Genomic DNA, 18243 nt, shown 5'->3' on the forward strand with positions numbered 1-18243 from the left:
ATGTTACATGTGGTCCAAATACTAATGAACGCTAACTATAGATGAAGTGCATACCTACTTACTCTGTGAGTATAGATGTGGATATGTGAGTATAGGTGTAGATATGCCAGAAGTGTATTTATGTCTAATAAAGAAAAGAAAATAGGAAATAAAGGCGATATAACCTTGTACGTGCTTATAGATATGTTGAAGAGCTGGCTCTCTTGGGGGGAGGGGGTGGTCCAAGGAGTTCCTTCTAGGGGGGTACCCACTTGGTTATTCGCTGGTAGGTAGGGGTGGATTCGGTAGGGTGTCGGAAGCGATAGGATTTGGTGGGGGGTATCGGAAGCGACAACAGAGCGGGTTCTTGGTGCCATAACTCCTTAGATGACCGAAGAAGAAGAATCAGAATTGTTATAGTATCTACTTGTAGGGTAGAGGGCCTGTCGATTAGGTAAGGAGAAGTAGTATAGTCAGATTGGGACAAAGACTGATTTTTAGGGAATTAGAATGGAATAGAAGATAGGGGATTCTTCATACCCGAGCAAGGGTGTATCGGTGGTGTTGGACCACGGGGTCGGCCCAAGATTAGACTGCGCCAAAAACCGCAAAACCGCAAATTTGGGGCCAATTCTAGAAACCGTAATGGTTTTTGGTTTCTACAGTGGTGTTCGTTTAGTTTGAAACACCGTATTGATTACATAACTTTCTGCCACATTTTCTGCTAGCTACAACCTCGTATTCCACACAAAATGCTAGTACGTAGAGGCATTTTTAGTGTCTAAATAGCTTTAAAATATATAAAATAATAGAGGAATACACGTATACTAAGCGTGTTAGAGCGCGTTGGGAGTGGTCAGCTCAATATGGTGGGTGGTAGGAAAAGGGGGTCAAATAGGGTGTTTCAAACTAAACGAACGCCACTGTAGGTTAGAAACGGCAATGATTTATTGGGGGCCCCATGGTTTTTAAAGTTGGGGCTAAAATATCACGTGTATAATATATAAGTTAACTATTGGCTAAGATAGCTTACTAAGCTTTTTTTCCCATGGATTTTATGAAATATCATGAAATTTTATGCAAAAACCAATGGGTTGGTTTGGGGGCAAGGTTTGACCCCAATTGCGGTTTTTGGCGTAGTCTACCCAAGATACGTGGTGGAACGCCACCTTCCAAAGATAGGGGTAACGGCGGGATCACATAGTGGAAGATAGGGCTTACCGATAAGATATCTGTAGGGGGTCGGTGTCTCAGACGTAGAGGCATGTGGCCCACATAAATAAGACCCATGCCTTAACACCTTCCCTCAACAATCTGTTGAACATCATAAGACAGCTCTCATCAAGGTAAGTCTAGCTTTACAGTCCCCAAACAAAGATATTAAGCATTATTCAGATGAAGTTTCAACTCCTTGCTGCTCTGGCACTTATATTTGCTGCCTTCGTCAATGGCAATGCCGAGAGCTGTCAATGTAACAATGATGCTCTCTGTTGCTGCTGCGCGGTACGTGCTAATTGGATTTAACCAGACAGATCTCGGATATTTTCCAGTTGCTAACTATTGAGTATTAGGACGATGAAGTAATCATAGAGGATGGCTATGTGTTAACTATGTGGAGTGCACGTCCATTATGTTTCGGCAAGACAACCTGTTTTGATGCGTGCGATAGTCCCGCTGTGAATTCTGGCAACGACTGCGAGTTCTATGATCCTAAAGGCTATCCTTCTTGCACGCTGACCAGTGTGCCTCCGGTTGGGGCAAACTCCAACTTCCGTTTCAACGGCGATGTCCTCGGCAGTGCATGGGCCTGGGAGTCGGGCACAATTTGGGGTGTAAACCTCCATGATAATGGTCTTCTTACTTGGAATCCTTATAATGACAAAATCCAATCCGTTTGCATCGCATATAAGAACGGAGGATATTACTGCTACTTGAGACAACAGCCGGCATGTGTGATAGTTACATCACCAGAGGGCATCGAGAATATGTGGGGCTTTCCTTAAACAGGAGGAGATGTCTTGGATTCAAATGGGGGCTTAAACTGAAGTCTAAAGATGAGATTAGACAAGAAGGCTTGATTTATCTGTCTAGTTCTATTTCTATTTACATTGCTATCTCTATTTCTATTTCTATGTCTATTTCTATGATTCTTCTATGCTCGAGAAACAACTCCGATAAGTACCACGATTTCAGTGAACATCTACTTTCGAAGGGGTAGATGTCTTTAAGATACTAAATGAGATCTCGTGGCGCACGGGAATCGGAACTAAACGCGGACCATCAGGACAGCCAGGTCAGCCAGGAAACGGGCGCGGTCGAGTGTCTAGGCGATGTGATAGAGGAGATAAGGATAGATCAGGCCACCCGGGCCAAGGAACAGACCACACAGGATAGTGAGCAAGAGGTCGAGGCCGCACTTGTGGAGACGCGCTTTGCATTCCGCAGGAAGCGAAGATTCTAGGGATCAGGCGGCGAGCCCGTCGACTCCCGGCACCGGGGACGGGGAGAAGGCCTGGACTACCTCCGAAAGGGCTTAAGCGGATCTAAACACGTCAAAAAGAAAGTTATGCTAGGGGGTAGCGGGGATTTCGAAGGAATGGGATCACTCAAGGCTCATTCGAATGCTCAGACTACGGACGAAGATTTACGTGCGGACAAAATCAACAGGAAAAGAAAAGAACGTCGCTCGTCAAGGTCTACATTGTCGTCGCCCCAATTCTGAACAATCTTTGCAGTATCTGCCGCAGCCAGAACCGCCGCCCGACGCCGCAACACTGCTTGGTCGTACTCAACATGTGTAAGTACCAGACCGACCCCGCCGAGCCCAGTTAATAAGGAGCGACGATCGTTAGAATCGACGTCAAGCAAGGAAGATTGGTATCGGGAGCAAGGAGGAGGTACACTGCGCGAACGACCGGCTGAAGGAGCCACCGGAGAACGTAGATCACCGGTGTTGACAGCCGTCGTGGCCGATGTAATAGTCACATGATATGGAAGGCCCCGACATGGAAGGTTCCGATGTGTAGTAGCAAAAAGAGAGCTCATCTCTGTTTCTCTTTCTCTTTCTTTTACCTTCTCAGATTCGATACCTTCGTTGAATGGACGTTTCTTCTTGATAACTTGCCAAGCATAACAAGACTTACGTTACTGACGAGTGAAACCCTTCCTATTATTCATGCCGAAGGTAAATTTTGGAAGGAGATCTATATTACATGCCATATCCGACCGTCAGATTCTTTCCCTCAGACCCAGCACGTAATAGGCAAGAGCGCCCACGACCATACTGAACGAAGTCAAGAAATTCAGAGGTTTCGAGACGAGTAATGAAGTGGTAGAAGTTGTAGAGTTACACCGTGCGGACTGGTGTTGAGGAGCTTAGTGGGGGCAACCACATGAACGAATTCTAGGTTATAGTCACTGGCAGATTGGCTCACAGTAACGCTTTCTGATATCATCAAGTCTTGAATAAAGCTCACAAACAGTTGGATTTTCAGCAAATAATGATGTCTTTGGCCTCTACTAACTTGCGGTAGTAATTTTATATATAATAGGCTCTAAATATTACCGTAGTCCCTTACGGTCCCTACCAAGGTCTACTACATAGCCATATGACACTAGTTAGGCTGTATTAGGTTAATAGAGTATCATCATCATCATCGTCACGCTAGAATGCAGGCGAGGTACGGCTATACCAGTCGTTAATTTTCAAACTCATTTTAGGTATCCACTTATTCAACTCCTTTAGTCCTGCTTTAGGCCTCGAATGATTGGATACGCCCAATAACTGACATTCGTTGTGCCGTACTCCCAGCCCCTATGCATCTGAACCTGACCGGTGCAGGCCTATCTGAGAACCAATTTCAGCTAGGGCAGAGTACTATACTAGGCATGGGCATGTTCTTTACTTATAACAGCGATAATTAGCTATAGTTATAGTTAGAGCTTGTTGTCGAAATACTTAGGCTTTGTACTATAATAGCTGAGTATCGGCTATGTGGGCGCCTATACGTCCGTCCGGATAGGGGAAACCTCTTAATAGGCCGTTCCCCCTGATTTCTATCTTTATTATTATTAATCTGATTAATATTATCCTATTAGATATCTTACATACTAGCCGATATAGATTTTATATCGTCTAATAGTTATAAGCCTGAATATATACTAAAATTATCAAGATATAATCAATATAGACTATTACTCTATATCTTAATAATAAGAGCCTTTCTACTATCGATTACCTCTAAATAATAGAGATAATCCTACCTTAAAATGTATAATTTATATAGGTCCAGAATCTTAGTGTGTTTATAATATTTGTTACCTAATTAGATCCCCAAGGGTTGGGTTGGGGTTGGGTCGGGAAAACTTGGGTTCTGCCGAAGCCTATACCTAGATAAAGTCCTAGCCCACCCACTCTGATTCATTTTCGACACCAAGTCGGTCTTTCTCCTTAGACACCGGATACATTCTTCGATTAAACTTCATTATCTCGGGTAGAGGATGGCCGCCATTATGAAATCAAGCTCATCTCTCGGGCGGGTGTTGACGGTAGCAGCGCTGTCCCTACAGACATCAGCCCTGCAGTTGTTTAATACTACTCCTTCAGGGGTTCCCTCCGCGTGTGGAGATGCTTTGATGACCAACATCACTTGAAATGAACTCATCCCGGTCCCCGTGGTCACGAATCAGCAGTACATTGGGAATACAACACTTGAGTCGCTGTGTGCTGTGGACTGCAGAGACTTTCGGAATGAGCGCATGAGGAACAGACGTATATAATTTTTCGGGGGTGATATTAAAAAGACCAAATCCTCTACCACGCTATCAAATGGCAATCTGCGCGATCAAGTCGTCAATGTTCTGAGGCAAGGAAGCGTAGCTCGTACGCTCTTAGCGCTGCAGTCAAATGTCTTTATATACTCGACGTTTTGGACGGATCTATCTTAGGCGCATCACCATATACGTAGATTATGGGCAGCACGAATACAACCTGGTGTAGTCAAATTGTGTTTAGGCCGGATACATACTGTACATGAGGTTTACATAGCTGTCTCAAGTAGTGAAAACTGCATTTGAGCGATTATTAGACTGGCCCGCGCTGCCCGTCGAGTTCAAGGTCTACCTAGCACGAGGAATCATAGGCTCGCATTTCACGATTGATTGATTGATTGATTGATTATTGCCTTATACTCGATTTCAGCTCCCGTCTGGGGCTCTTTCCGAGTTGCCAGCGGCCGCGAGGCCTTATCCTGTGGGGATGAGGATGGATGCTTATGTACAGATTCCCCCTTTCTTGGCCAGTTGGCTGTTCCTCGCTTTCCTACCCCTTTCCTATGGTTCTCTTCGCCTCTTCCCTTCCTGTGCGGCTTGGTGTGCGGTTTGGTATGCGGCTTGATGTACGGCCTGTGTTGGCTTGTCGGACTGTCTGGGGAGTGGCTTAAGGTATGGTTCGGGGTGTGGTTTGGCGTGTGTCTCGTAGTGCGGCCTAGTAGTTTTCTGTGTACCCTTGTTCTGTGTCTCTATCCTCTAAGTACTGTATCCCTCGGACTAGTAGTCTCGTAGCTCGTACTGACGGTTGTATCTTGTAATATAAGGTTCCTTCTAGAATGTTGAATTCCTTAGGAGGGAGAATTAGGAATACGGTAAATCGGAGGTAGTCGCGTATTATACTCGCGTCCCCTACGTAAAGCCTTCCTACGCGGTTGACCCGGCATCCTTGTGTAGGGCTACCTACCGTTAGTGATCCAGAGAGAAGTATTCCTGTGTCCTGCGGTGGTTAGTCGTCCGAGTCCGAGTCCCGGTCTAAGCTTTCGATATCCGGCGGTGGAAGTAGGTAGGTAAGTCGGCCTGTTACTAGTAGGAAGCCGGCGGGGCCATTGGCCCGTTCAATCCAGCCCGCTTAAATGCAAGCCAAGCCCTGACAAGCAAGAGGGATCCATTCCTTAACGTATTTTATGTCGTTTAAGGCTTGGTCTAGTAATGTCGGGGGTCCGTAGGGCTAGGAGTTTCGCCGGAGGTCGTTGTATGCTAGGCAGAAGAGGATGATGTAATAGGTTGTTTCGTTGTCCTCGTATCCGGGGTAAGTAGCTGTGTCTGCTTTTCCGATGTGGTAGAGCGAGGCATTTAGCCCGATGTAGCCGGTGCGCGCTTAGACTATCGCGGCCCGCTCTGCCGCCGATAGCCCGTGAAAGAGCTCAAGATATGATTTTGAGAGCTGAGGCATGATCTTCCTTAACGCTTAGCCCGGGGCGCCCGCGGGAGGGTTGCCCTAGGCGTCCTCCTACTGTTGCTTGACTGTACGGCGAATCCAGGTGTTAATAGAAGATTGAAGAGTCTTCATTGTGATTCCCGGAGGAGGCGGGGCGCGGGGTCCGAGGCAGTCCTTCTTCTCCGCTCGCCATCCGGTGGCTTGCTTGGCCAGTTGGTCCGCACGTTCGTTGCCGGGCACCGCTGAGCTCGCATTTCACGTAATTGCCTTAAAGCAGGAAGATTGAGATGCGCTCATCCTCAGATACCTCAATATATATATTTATTTTCTCTTGGGATCGGGTTGGTTCTTTTCGGCGCAGATACCTTGTTAGGTTGAGTCTTCTGGTTGAGCAGCACATGAAGTACCCCTTTGAAAAGGGATGAGTGATAGGTAATAAAAGGTACTACAGATGGGATACGAATGAATATCGCCTAGCTAACGGAAGCGGAAGTGGTTTGGAAATCTCAGCTATACAGGCAGTCACTTCCATAAAGGAGCTTCCGACCAAACATGACAAAAGTCCCCCTAGACGATATTTGGGAGCCAACTCTATCCAAGGCTATTGGAACCAGGTGGTTACAAGTTCAATCTAGCACACGGGCATCTCACTGCCCAGAGATTACGGAGAGACTTATCGTAAGAAATCAAAACAAAGCAAATTTGACCGTGGCCGACCGAGGAAGAAGCAAAACATTGCATATACGAGGTTTGCCCCATGTAGGTTCCGACTCCGTGTCGAGGGTAAATAGGGGCTTAACAAGGAAGACGGGAGAAAACGTTAACAAAACTGTTGACGTTGGGAGAGGGGGCTGCTTCTCGTGCACAAAAGTCCGAAATTGCCAAGGACGCGGGCATGTTTCTTTTTGAAGGCGATTTGTTTGATCTTCCTGCCAGAATGACAACGCTACGCGAGGCTGACGGGGCAGACTCGAAAGCCAAGATTTTATTGAACGGACAATCAGCACTAATGACTGGTGAAAGTGATAGCTCATTTCGGTCACAACAAAGAATATATCCCGTAGAGGAATTAGGGTGTCTATTGGATGCAAGACGCCGGGAAACTCGGACCAAATGAGGGTCGACAGGCCGAGCCCGGTGGGCCTCAAACGCATTAGCGATGATTGATTGGTGTTTTGGCATTGAAAGGCACGCTATGCTATGGGCGCTTATAGCCGGGAAGATCAGATCTAGATATGGAGCTATCACTACGTCGTGCTGTGACAACTCGTGCAGTAGCACAGGTGTTTCATTCCAAAAATGCGCCGGATATGTGTAGATACTGACATAGTAGTCCAATACGGAGGGATAGTACCATATCGGATCTCTCGCCAACTCTGCTCCCGAGAACCCCAGGGTTGACCGGGTCCGCAAAAGGACCAATAAAGGTGGCGCCAGGAAAACTTTCCTGGTCGTACGGAGCGCTATATTTATAGACTCTTTTGCTGATCGTTCTAGAACAAAATCCCTCATAAAAAACAAACATTTATTCGAGAGCAATGGGCGCTGTAGGACGAGTTACAACATAGAAGACGAAAGACGCGCCGCCCCCCCACCTTTTTTTTGGAGCCGAGTCATGCATACTTTCGAATTGAGAACCCGTGCTGATTATAATCCTTGAACATTATGATTGGAAGGTGACAGATCCAATTTTTGGAGCATTCTATCTATCCCCTGTTACCTGCCCCGAGCTTTTGGCCACCGGCTCATAAGATGGGGGGCTTTATGTGAGTTTTAGATAAATAGGAGTTGGAAGCAATCATAATATCCAGTGAGACCGCATTTGACTTCGATTAATACCTCCTTACCATCACCCAATAATCGTTTCTCCATTCTTCTTGGAATCACTCAGAGGACTACACTAGTGGCCAAAATGGGCAAAGACGGCCCTTCGCTTCCCCAGGGTCCGCGGTGCAGAGGATCCCTGCAGAATCTCAACTTTGTAAGACGCCGCAAAGATATTCAACTGAAAAGTCTCGATCATGCGCGAAACAACTTGGATCCCATATACCGACAGATCGATGCCTACTCGAGTCTTCTTGACGACGAGGAAAGCCTTGCTCTCTACATGGATGAGAGATTGTCTACCCGTGAAGTGGAGGCTCAAATAAGGAAGACATTCAATCGCCATGCTCCACTATTGTCAGAAGCTGACAACGGAGTATTTAAAGAGGCCATCGGCATTGGCTGGATCGACGTCGCTCGGAAAGCCAAATTAAGTCAATTTGAGACTCGGACAGAGGGGGGGTATCAGATCTATGTCCGGGATCAACTGATCCAAGTTTCCGAGACAGAAATGGAAGAAATCCTCAGTTTCCCGATGTGGCTCGTGGAAGTCTGGCCAGGAGATGTAGAAAAGGAGAACGAGGTGACAGCTGAAGTTATAAGTCATGTTGAGCAGCTGGTGGATGCTTGCAGAAATGGTAAGTGAGCCTTTTGAACCACCCCCTGTTCTAGACTAGCGGCTAAACAGTTAATGGATTTAGTGACTTCATCCGTTGAGCAGCTTCGTGCGAAGCTGAACCGGCGAGGCTCTGAAGTCGGTGCCTTCCTCACATCTCGAGAGGAGCGGTGGTCTCACAGCCCACCTTGTCCCAGCCCTTCTGAAAAGTCCTCTGTCAACTCCCTCGATACGGAAATGAGAGGTGATATTCCCTATTCCTCATCCCACACAACAAGTTACGTTCCTCTAAAGTCTCCGAAGCAAGGAAGGGGGGGCTGTAGGAGTGTGGTGACAACAGTCCACGACTCGTCCGTGGACTGCTCGCGTGGCCCACCTCTAGCTCTTGACGGCCTAAACAGGGATTTTGACGATGCGGTCAATACACCTAACGAACTAGTCGTGTCTCAATCAGACCAAACTCACATTCTAGATGTTGACACTTACTCCCAGAGTAGGCCATCTGCGAGGGAGGCTGGGCAGTCTCCAAAGATTAGGGAGCCCGAAGCATCGCGATCCACCCGCAACAGCGCACGGAGGACGAGACTCGAGTGGGAAAAAGGGCCAATTTTCTGCCACATTCGATTGTTGAGAGGAATGGAATGGGATCAAATTCGGAATGAGTATCTGGAAGAATTTCCTTCCGTGGCCCGCAAGATTGTGACTCTGAAGAGATTCTATGACGAGGCTTTGAAGCGAGGCAGGTTGAGAGGATACGTGGTATTGAGAATCTCCGTTCCGTCGTGTCTACACAATAAATCATCACGCAGTTGCTCATCATTGATGTCGCAGGCTGAGTCTGCCGGAGCCGTGCTCCCAGCAAGAGAATATCGGGCAATATGTCCTGTCCCAACGAACAATATACGTCAGAGTCCATCCGCAGAAGCGACCTCCACTCAAAGCGACACTAAGAGAGAGCTTCCAATGCCGACGTACACTCCCACGCTGTCTGGTCTGCCACCATCCCAACCAGAGAAGGATGTGCAAGATGGGGTTGGAGATTCTCCGGGCATTCGTCCTTCTGTTACCGTTGATCTTACTCAAAGTTAAGAAGCTGTCAGTAGAAGCTTATTTGACTATATTTTGGGGTCTGCTGAGATGACCAAGTTGGAAAGGCTGAGTCTGTATTTCTTATAACAATGTCTCCTCATATCAACAATATGAGACAAAGAGATCTATCAAAAATGACTGTTGCGATACATTGCTTTTTAACATCACGAAAATCGGAGCCTTGTACTGCCTAAAGAGTCGAAAGAGGGAAGATAATAACGGGTAAGCAAAGAAAATCAAAAGGGGGCTGCAGAAAAGAACATGCAACAGTCGATTTACGAAGGCAGGCTTTATAACAACATGGCGCCGAAATGACACGGATCGGATTCGGAACTTGACCAGTCACAAGAGGTGTTACCGAACCCACTTACCCCTCCCCCTTTCCCAAAGATTCAAGACTCAAAAGTGAACTGAATAGTAGTCACAATGAAATAGGCAAAGCCGAATCTATGTATTAGAATTCTGATTAAGCTGAAGGCCGTGGCTCGCGCCGCTGGGCGCAGAGGAAACGGAAAAATCGAATGTCAAAAAAGGCGTAGGGAATCGGGCTATTTAAGCAAATCTACGGAGTAAAAGAGACGGAAAGCGTAAAATCAAAGAAAGGAACCACAGGCGCTGCGGGGCATCACACACGGAGCCCGGAACATCCCAAAGAGGAAAGCACTAGCTCTTTCATCAAAACGAAATTCACCAATGAGGGCAAGCTGACTTTTCAAATACCCATAGCCGCTAAAAACAAAATTAATTTGCTAGCGGAAGTAATCTTGATGAAATATCTTATCGATTCAATGTTGTTAGCTGCTCTGCAGCGAAGGTAGCTTTGTAAGGCCAGATTCTAAGGAGACCATGAGACTTGTGATCCCTGGGATCCGAACAGTTGGGAAGTTAAGCTTTGATTTATCAGTACATGGAGTATGGCTGCTGGCGAGTGAATTGATGAAAGCTCGTACTTGATTCTTGACCAACCAGTTAGAACCCTTTGACAACCTAGTTTCAGTGAAGGTAACATAGCAACATGATGCATTATCTTCATGTATTCAAACAACACCCTAAGGTATCCAAATTATGCCACTGAAGCAGATTAGATTTGGCTGGCAGAACCTGACTCGCGGCTGGAGGGGCTTTTTGGGTTCTTGATAATGTTATGATTGCCTTGAGAGATAGGGGTTTGTCAGTTTTGCGCAAGGTTGCTGCATGTTATCACATACTATTGAAATCTGACTGACTCTCCAAAGAAGACCGGCTACACTTTGGGGTAATTGATGAGGTGGCTCCTCCTACGATGACTGCTTATTCTCTGATAGTTTTTAGCTTGAGCAGCTATGCTGAATGAAACGTGACCTTACTAGCACACTGTAAGTAAAATGCTCTTGCAAATAGCTTACATTCTCATCGAGTACTTCTACTCGGCAATTATCAGTATTTCAACTTGTCTCATACAATCCAAATCATTCTACCGTGGGGCGATAATTTGTGGTCAACAAATCCAAGCCAGGGGACGGTTTTGCTCTGGAGTTGCTGGGCGAGCTAATGTCTTAGAATTGTAGGCCCTTTTGTGGAAAACGACCATCCCTAGGCCACGCACTTGTACCACTTGGTTGGCGCTGGCTGGTACCAGTAGTAGGTGTTCTTCATGAACGGCGGGTTCGAGATACTCGAGACGACCTCGCTCCGCGGCGAGATGCAGACTATGACAAATGTGAGCGGGGACTTGCCAGGAGCATTTTATTAGTGCGCGGCATAAGGGCTTCTCATACCCATTGCCTTTTGTCTCCATGTTCCCCTTTCTTTCGATCATGAAGAGATATCAAAGATTGCTTCGAACAATCTATGCCAAATGCTGTATTGTATTCCTGCGAGATTTGATCCCAAGCCATCTTAGAGGCCAGCCGGTCTTTGACAAACTTATATCCACTTTTCTTCTCCTCTTCTGACTGAATCAGTGGCGGTCGTCGCTTCGAAGTTGGAGTATGAGGACTCTCCAAGTCCCTAGGCTCCGAACTTTCACAATCAGAGAATGCCATGGGATTGTTGAGCAAGTCATCCATTGTCCAGCCCGCCGCCTGCGGGGTGCTTGTAGGTGGACGTCCGTTGAAAATTGGCATGTCAGTGTCTCGGGTTCCTTCTCTCTGCTCCGTGTTTGGTTCAATATCCATACTGGGTCCGAGAGAATTTTCAGTTTGATCCCCATGTATTTCCATGTTCTGCTCTGAGTATTGATCAGTGCTCAAAGGAAGCTGGGTAGGAGTCGCGTAGGCTATGTCGCCTCTCGTATCATGTATGATGGAGTTCACAGGAGAAGCCTCCTTAGATGGCAAACGAGGAATGGGAGAACCAAGCGTCGCAGACGGTTGTGATTGAGCTGTCAAATAGTGACGAACCATTTTACGGCGTTCATTCAATTTTGTCACAATTACCTTCTTGCGCTTAACGGCTGACAATACAAATTAATATCAATGAATCTCAATACTGATTTAGGAGCTACTCACCAGCCATCAGTGCTTGCTCATATGTTTCCAACTCTCCAATCAAGTGCCGAACTATCACATCCTCCATCTTCAAATCTTGTGGATGTGGCCACGGTTCAAGAAGTTTAGGGAACCCGAGAATGTACCTCCATTCGTGCTCAGATAACTGAATCAAGAGCCCCCGGGTTTGATAGTGATATGTGCCATCATCTTGGAGGGTGAAATCGGTATCTTTTGCCTCTCGAATAATATCGACCCAGTTGAGGGAATTTGTGGGCTGATCTTGTGCGTTGTCCCCTACTACCAGATATGGCTGACGATGATTGAGCTCTCTTCGTATATTCTCTTCGAGTGTGCTCCCGTAGAGAACATAAGGGTCTCGGTAGGAATGCCGAGCAAGGCTTCCATTTCCGTCCAGAATAGATTGGCATCTTTCGAGCAGTTTGGTAGCCCTGTGTTCTCCATCAGGATTGCATATCTCATGATCCTCGTTGTAAGTCACAAAGTCTAGATCAGATGCGCGTGTGTTTGCATCCGGATCTGGAGTAGAATTGCGGCCAGACTCCATAATAGCGACTGAAAATGGCCTTGATAGCCCAAGCCCCTATATGCTACTCTCTGTGAAAAGCAAGTAAAAATTTGAGATAGGCGAGAAAAGGTAGCACCGGAGTTGTAAGGTGAAAGGGTATAAGTTATGGTAGATCTGAGATTAAGTGAGGCGAAACTGGAATTAAATAACTTTTCCGTCTTGCTGCCTCCCCTGAAAGGTGTGCATCATCCGGCAAGGCAGAAAGTAAAATCTGGCAAAGGAAAACCTATTTTAGCGACTAGATTGTTATCACCCCTGCTAGGCTGTAGACGAACGGGCAGATGGCAAAGCCACCGCGCGTTAGAAGCTAATGCGATGATAATTAAATCCAGCTGTGGCTACCACAAAATATGGAGGCTAATGCATGGGCTAACTAGATCTATTTTAGACAAGTCATGCGACGGTGTAAAAATAAGTCTGGTGTCCATGTTGGGAGATTGTCGCTTATCTTGTAAATTTGGATCAAGCTTTCTAACTTAATATAATTAAACGCCGTACACGGTATTGAAGCCTGATTGCCAATAAAGCGATGGGGTAGGAAGTGAAGATCCGCCCCCTTGTTTGGTCCCTAAAACTCGTGGGTTCCTCGTGCCCAATGGATTTCTTGGTCCTCTCCCTTCCTCAGTCAAGGCTAGTCGATATTCTGTTTTTTTTTCTATCTCTAAATAGAATCCGTGCATTTCAGGGGAAAACTTTTCTTATCAATTAATGCGTTTACCTAGTTTGAGATTTCCTACGCCCACATAGGTAGACGAGATCATACTGTGTTGGATTGCGCGTGTGGAGCCTGATTTTGGTGACTTGGTACTTTTGCATGCATGAGAACTTGGCTTAATGGAGAAATCGCGATCTGCCTTGCACCGCCTCAAATTATTCTCGTCAGGTTATGCGGGCTCTGTATCCATACCCTATTGAAGAGATCATAAAAAATTGAAGGTCGAGGAAACCAAGATCGAATACCGACTTCCAGCACATACCCCAGCCAACCGAACTTTCTCTGGCGGCGCAGCAAGAATTTTTCAAATTGCAGCATCTGAACTATGATAGAAATCACTCTCTTAATAAAAGCCAATATCTCCACCGTGATAGCAAAAGGCTAGATCTCATCTCTGGCAAGGTAGTCGTTATCATTATCATGACCATTCCTCGTATTTCGGGTCATGCTCGTATGGGTCGATTGCAGAGTCAACTTTCCTAATTGGGATTAGCGGGGATCGGCGCGGCGGCCCTTCTTTGCCGAAGCCCCAGAGTCTACGGAACGCCGGAGCATTCACGAACGCCTCTCTCGACTGCTTCCTTGTCGTGGGAAGATTGCCGTCGCTTGCTTGGCTTTGTCGCCTTTGATTCCTTCAGTCTTTGATGGTCTGTGCTTTATCTTGCCCCGCTCGTCGCGTCCTCGAAGCCTGACGAACCGATCGCGTGCGTCTCGTAAGTCCATCCCTGGCAAACGCTGGACACCAAGTCGGCATGTTCAGTGACAATCATCCCGTGGACTCACTAACTGTGATCATTACTCTACAGTGATTTCCCTTCTATTGCACCGTAAGCGACAAGATCTCTGCCGAATCGAGATCTGTCCCTTGGTCGTCGCGCGTACTTCACCGAGAAAAGCCAGATCGTCCTACCTGCCCCCTCGAAGCCCGAGTCTAGAGTACGGCGATCGTCTTGAGATCCCACCTAGAAATCGGCATACTTACATCTGGATCCACGTCACTTGTGGTCCTGTACACTTGACTTGTTTTTAAACTTCCATTGCCCGCCGCCCGCTGCCCGCCAATCGACATGGCTACGCCGGCTGCTTTGCCTCCGCTGCCCTTCAACCCTGGCAGGGTCCGATCCTACCTGGTGCGGTTGCCGCTTTTTACGCGTGTTGTACTTTTGGTAATTCTCGCATTCTGGTTGCTAGAACTTCAGAGTATCTGGAGCGTGGTACCATGGGGGTCCTTAATTCCGGATGAAATCAACCTTGGGACGAGTATGTGCCACTCTGCTGATAATCTCGGCATTCAAAACTACCTTAGGGAGACGGTGCTAACAAATATTATAGTGTACCGACTCAATACTTACCCTATCATCCATACTGGTTTCTTCCACGCAGCATTGAATGCGCTGGCGCTGACACCACTCTTGGAACGGTTTGAGGCGGAGCATGGCACACTTACCTCGATTGCCCTTTTTGTTGGACGTGAGTTTTTCCATACGATACCAAGTATTAGATGTGATAGGCATTTGCACAGATCCAGGGTTCGTTCAATTTACTAACTCGATACGTCCTTGGACAGCGCTTTCTACGTTCCCAGCGGGGTTGTACATTTTAATTGAGAAGGTTATCTTGCACAGCAATACCCCGGTCGTTGGCGCAAGGTGAGTTCTGTCTAATTCGCAGGTCTTTCTGAATTGATCTAATTGAGTTCAAAGTGTTTGGGTCTTTTTGCTTTTGGGCTCGGAGGCGATCCGGACGTACAAGTCTAACCCCTACTTCAGGTGAGTTGAATTATCGAGACTCTTCTTCATTCATTGCTAACAGACTTTCAGCCTGGGCCCATACAAGATTCCCACTTGGACATCGCCGTTGCTTGCCTGTGCCGTCCTTTCCATCCTGGTGTCAAGTGTCAGCTTTCTTGGCCATCTCTGCGCTATACTCGTGGGGTATCTATGTAAGAATCCTCCCGAGTCTCCGCCTATTCATCCCATAATTTATCAATCGCTGACTTATCCAGTTGGACTCGGTTATCTGAAGATCTTTGTGCCCCCCGAGAAGGTCCTGCGATGGATCGAGGGCAAGTTAAATCTCCTAGGAAGACTTCCGCACTATGTGTCCGTCGACCAGAAGACCTACGGCCGATATGGCGTTCTGCCCTCGAACAGCGCAGCTGGCAACAACGGAAACCAGGTGCCTATGAGCTTCCTGGGTTCCAACCAGCGCCTGGGCGCTTGAACCCTCTCTATTATGCCAGTATCTACTTAATCTTCCGTGTATATTTTGCCATAGTTTTTCTTTTTTGTCTGCAGGGTACAAGGCTGTGGGGTTTGGATCGGATCATAGCATAGCGACTGCATCTATAATTCTGCGCATTTGGTCTATTCCGTCCGTCGTAAATTCCCCATTGACAAACACCGAGCTCCGCGGTCCGCAACAAGCTGGCCACTGACTGTCCAACTCGACGGACCATCTCAATTGACAGGCTCGCCGTGGAGGAGTGGGAAGGGATCCGCCAATGGTTCTCATCCAATGGCGCTAAAATGTGAGTTTGGGAATAAATCCTTGTTGAACAACCATCCCCCTTCCCCCCACGAAACCCATTACTCGAAACGAGATCAAAGCCCTGACAGGTATATCATGCCAGCTGCGATCCGCAACCTGCGGAGCGATCCTCAGCTCCTCTTCGTTCGCCTTCCAAATCTTCTATCTTTGCTCTGCATCGTCGTCGGCGTTGTCTGGCTGCTCCTCCTCCCCTTGAACGACTACTCCCGACAAACCTACATCTCCGAAAATGCGCTGCTACCGGGCCAGGTGCATGCCTATTTCACTGGTAGCGAGCAGAATATCTTCCGAGGCTACAAGAAAGAACTGGAAGGTTTGATAAACGAGGAACGTGAGGACGGGGCCCAGAATCCCGAGGTGGAATCAACTCCAGCGTATGTGCAGTGGGTAGGAGAACGATCTGAGATGAAAAAGGCGCTGACAAGGAGAAAAGGATCTCGAATAAGATCCACTCGATCTTGCAAGCTGCCGGTTTGAAAGTTGCGACCCAGAAATACGAATACACATCTGCCGGTATCACACATCGGGGAGAGAACGTCTATGGGATTATTCATGCGCCGCGGGGCGATGCGACAGAGGCAATCGTGTTGGTGGCAGCATGGAAGACTGCAGACGATGAATTGAACCTGAATGGTGTGACCCTGGCCCTCACTTTAGCGAGGTACTTCAAACGTGAGTTCTCCATTGGCTTTGGGCGCCATATCCTTGGATAAACACTGATGCTTTCCGTCAGGCTGGTCGCTGTGGTCCAAAGATATCATCTTCATTTTCCCACCCGACAGCAAGACCGGAACTCAGGCATGGATCGATGCCTACCATGACCTCCACCCATCATCTGTGCAACCTCTGCCATTGAAGAGTGGAGCATTGCAAGGCGCGCTGGTCATCGAATACCCTTTCGATCACCGCTTCAAGACGCTCCACATCGTCTACGATGGGGTTAATGGCCAATTGCCGAATCTCGATCTCTTCAACACAGCCGTGGCCATCGCAGGTGGGCAAATGGGCATCGGAGCCAATCTTCAAGAGATGTGGCAGCATGACGACAGCTACGAGGCGCGTCTGAAGACCATTCTGCGAGGCATGACCAAGCAAGGACTTGGCTATGCCACTGGAGCGCATAGCAGCTTCATGCCATATCACATCGATGCCATCACTCTCCAGCCTAAGGGCGAAGGCTGGGAAGACGAAATGGCTTTAGGTCGGACGATCGAGAGTCTCTGTCGCAGCTTGAACAACTTGCTCGAGCACCTCCACCAGAGTTTCTTCTTTTACCTGCTCATGCAGTCCAACCGTTTCGTCAGTATTGGAACATATCTGCCCAGTGCCATGCTGCTTGCCGGTAACTTTACTATCATGGCAATCGCACTGTGGATGCGGACAGGCTACCACTCGGACCCTAAGCTGAGTGGCCCCACTGGTTCTGAGTCTTCCAAGTTAAAGAGCGAGAAGTCCTCCAGTCCCGGTACTCAGAAAGATGTTGCTGAGACCAAAACTGATGGAAGTGCCGTTGCGGAACGAGTTTTGGCTTTGCCACTTACTCTTGTCAGCGGACTGCATTTGCTGGGCTTGGTTCCGTTGTGGATATTCAATACCATCTTCCATCAGGTAAGCTATTGAAACGATGATGATAGAATGAATCATACGCTGACTGGTATGATAGTATTTCACGACCGTGACATATATCTTCGTCGCCGTAGATATCGTCCTTCCATTACTTCTGGCCGCACTACTCTCCAATGGCTTGGGTATCTCGACGCCCATCGTTCGTCAGCAGTACCTCTTGATTAAGTCTTTCGCGCTGCTCCTGCTTGGCCTCTCGCTTTCCACTCTGGCGACCCTCAATTTCTCCCTCGCCTTTATGATCGGTCTTCTCTGTACGCCGCTCAGCTTTGTTGTCCGTCTCGAAGGTGCTGCGCCATTGCGGTATGCCATCTCCAGCCTGGGGCTAGTACTGCTGAATATTCTTTCTCCACCCACAGTTCTCATCGGCATCTGTTGGTATACAGGCGTGCCTATTGAGACTGTCTTGACACAAGCTGCCTTTGGCTGGGATGTGTGGGGTATGTGGACACAAGTGGTGGTCTGGTGTGTGTGGTGGCCGGCCTGGCTGATTGGATGTGTCTTGCTGGGATCCTCTATGTTTTAATTACTTTGAATGGCCACGGAATCAGTCCTGGCCTGGCCTCAATTTATATTTCTCGG

At 47.6% G+C, this 18243-nt stretch overlaps 4 protein-coding genes across 4 annotated transcripts; 3 read left to right on the forward strand and 1 right to left on the reverse strand.

Moving 5' to 3' along the window:
* Window positions 1-8099: 8099 nt before the first annotated feature.
* On the forward strand, window positions 8100-9716 carry N7482_000237 (uncharacterized protein; the record flags this gene model as incomplete). Its single annotated transcript, XM_056682362.1, has 2 exons — window positions 8100-8649; window positions 9550-9716. 2 exons carry the CDS (start codon window positions 8100-8102, stop codon window positions 9714-9716), a joined length of 717 nt encoding a protein of 238 aa, XP_056545968.1.
* Window positions 9717-11288: 1572 nt separating this feature from the next.
* N7482_000238 (uncharacterized protein) lies at window positions 11289-12752 on the reverse strand (the record flags this gene model as incomplete). The annotated part of the gene is made up of 3 exons (XM_056682363.1): window positions 11289-11426; window positions 11474-12150; window positions 12206-12752. 3 exons carry the CDS (start codon window positions 12750-12752, stop codon window positions 11289-11291), a joined length of 1362 nt encoding a protein of 453 aa, XP_056545969.1.
* Window positions 12753-14555: 1803 nt separating this feature from the next.
* rbd2 (rhomboid protease family protein RBD2) lies at window positions 14556-15711 on the forward strand (the record flags this gene model as incomplete). The annotated part of the gene is made up of 6 exons (XM_056682364.1): window positions 14556-14748; window positions 14821-14958; window positions 15056-15137; window positions 15192-15257; window positions 15309-15430; window positions 15494-15711. 6 exons carry the CDS (start codon window positions 14556-14558, stop codon window positions 15709-15711), a joined length of 819 nt encoding a protein of 272 aa, XP_056545970.1.
* A 402-nt stretch (window positions 15712-16113) lies between these two features.
* N7482_000240 (GPI-anchored transamidase subunit GAA1) lies at window positions 16114-18187 on the forward strand (the record flags this gene model as incomplete). Its single annotated transcript, XM_056682365.1, has 4 exons — window positions 16114-16412; window positions 16472-16710; window positions 16772-17646; window positions 17702-18187. 4 exons carry the CDS (start codon window positions 16114-16116, stop codon window positions 18185-18187), a joined length of 1899 nt encoding a protein of 632 aa, XP_056545971.1.
* Between the last annotated feature and the right edge of the window lie 56 nt (window positions 18188-18243).

The sequence above is a fragment of the Penicillium canariense genome (assembly GCF_028826845.1).
Source record: "Penicillium canariense strain IBT 26290 chromosome Unknown utg000001l_segment0_segment0, whole genome shotgun sequence".
Classification (NCBI taxonomy): domain Eukaryota; kingdom Fungi; phylum Ascomycota; class Eurotiomycetes; order Eurotiales; family Aspergillaceae; genus Penicillium; species Penicillium canariense.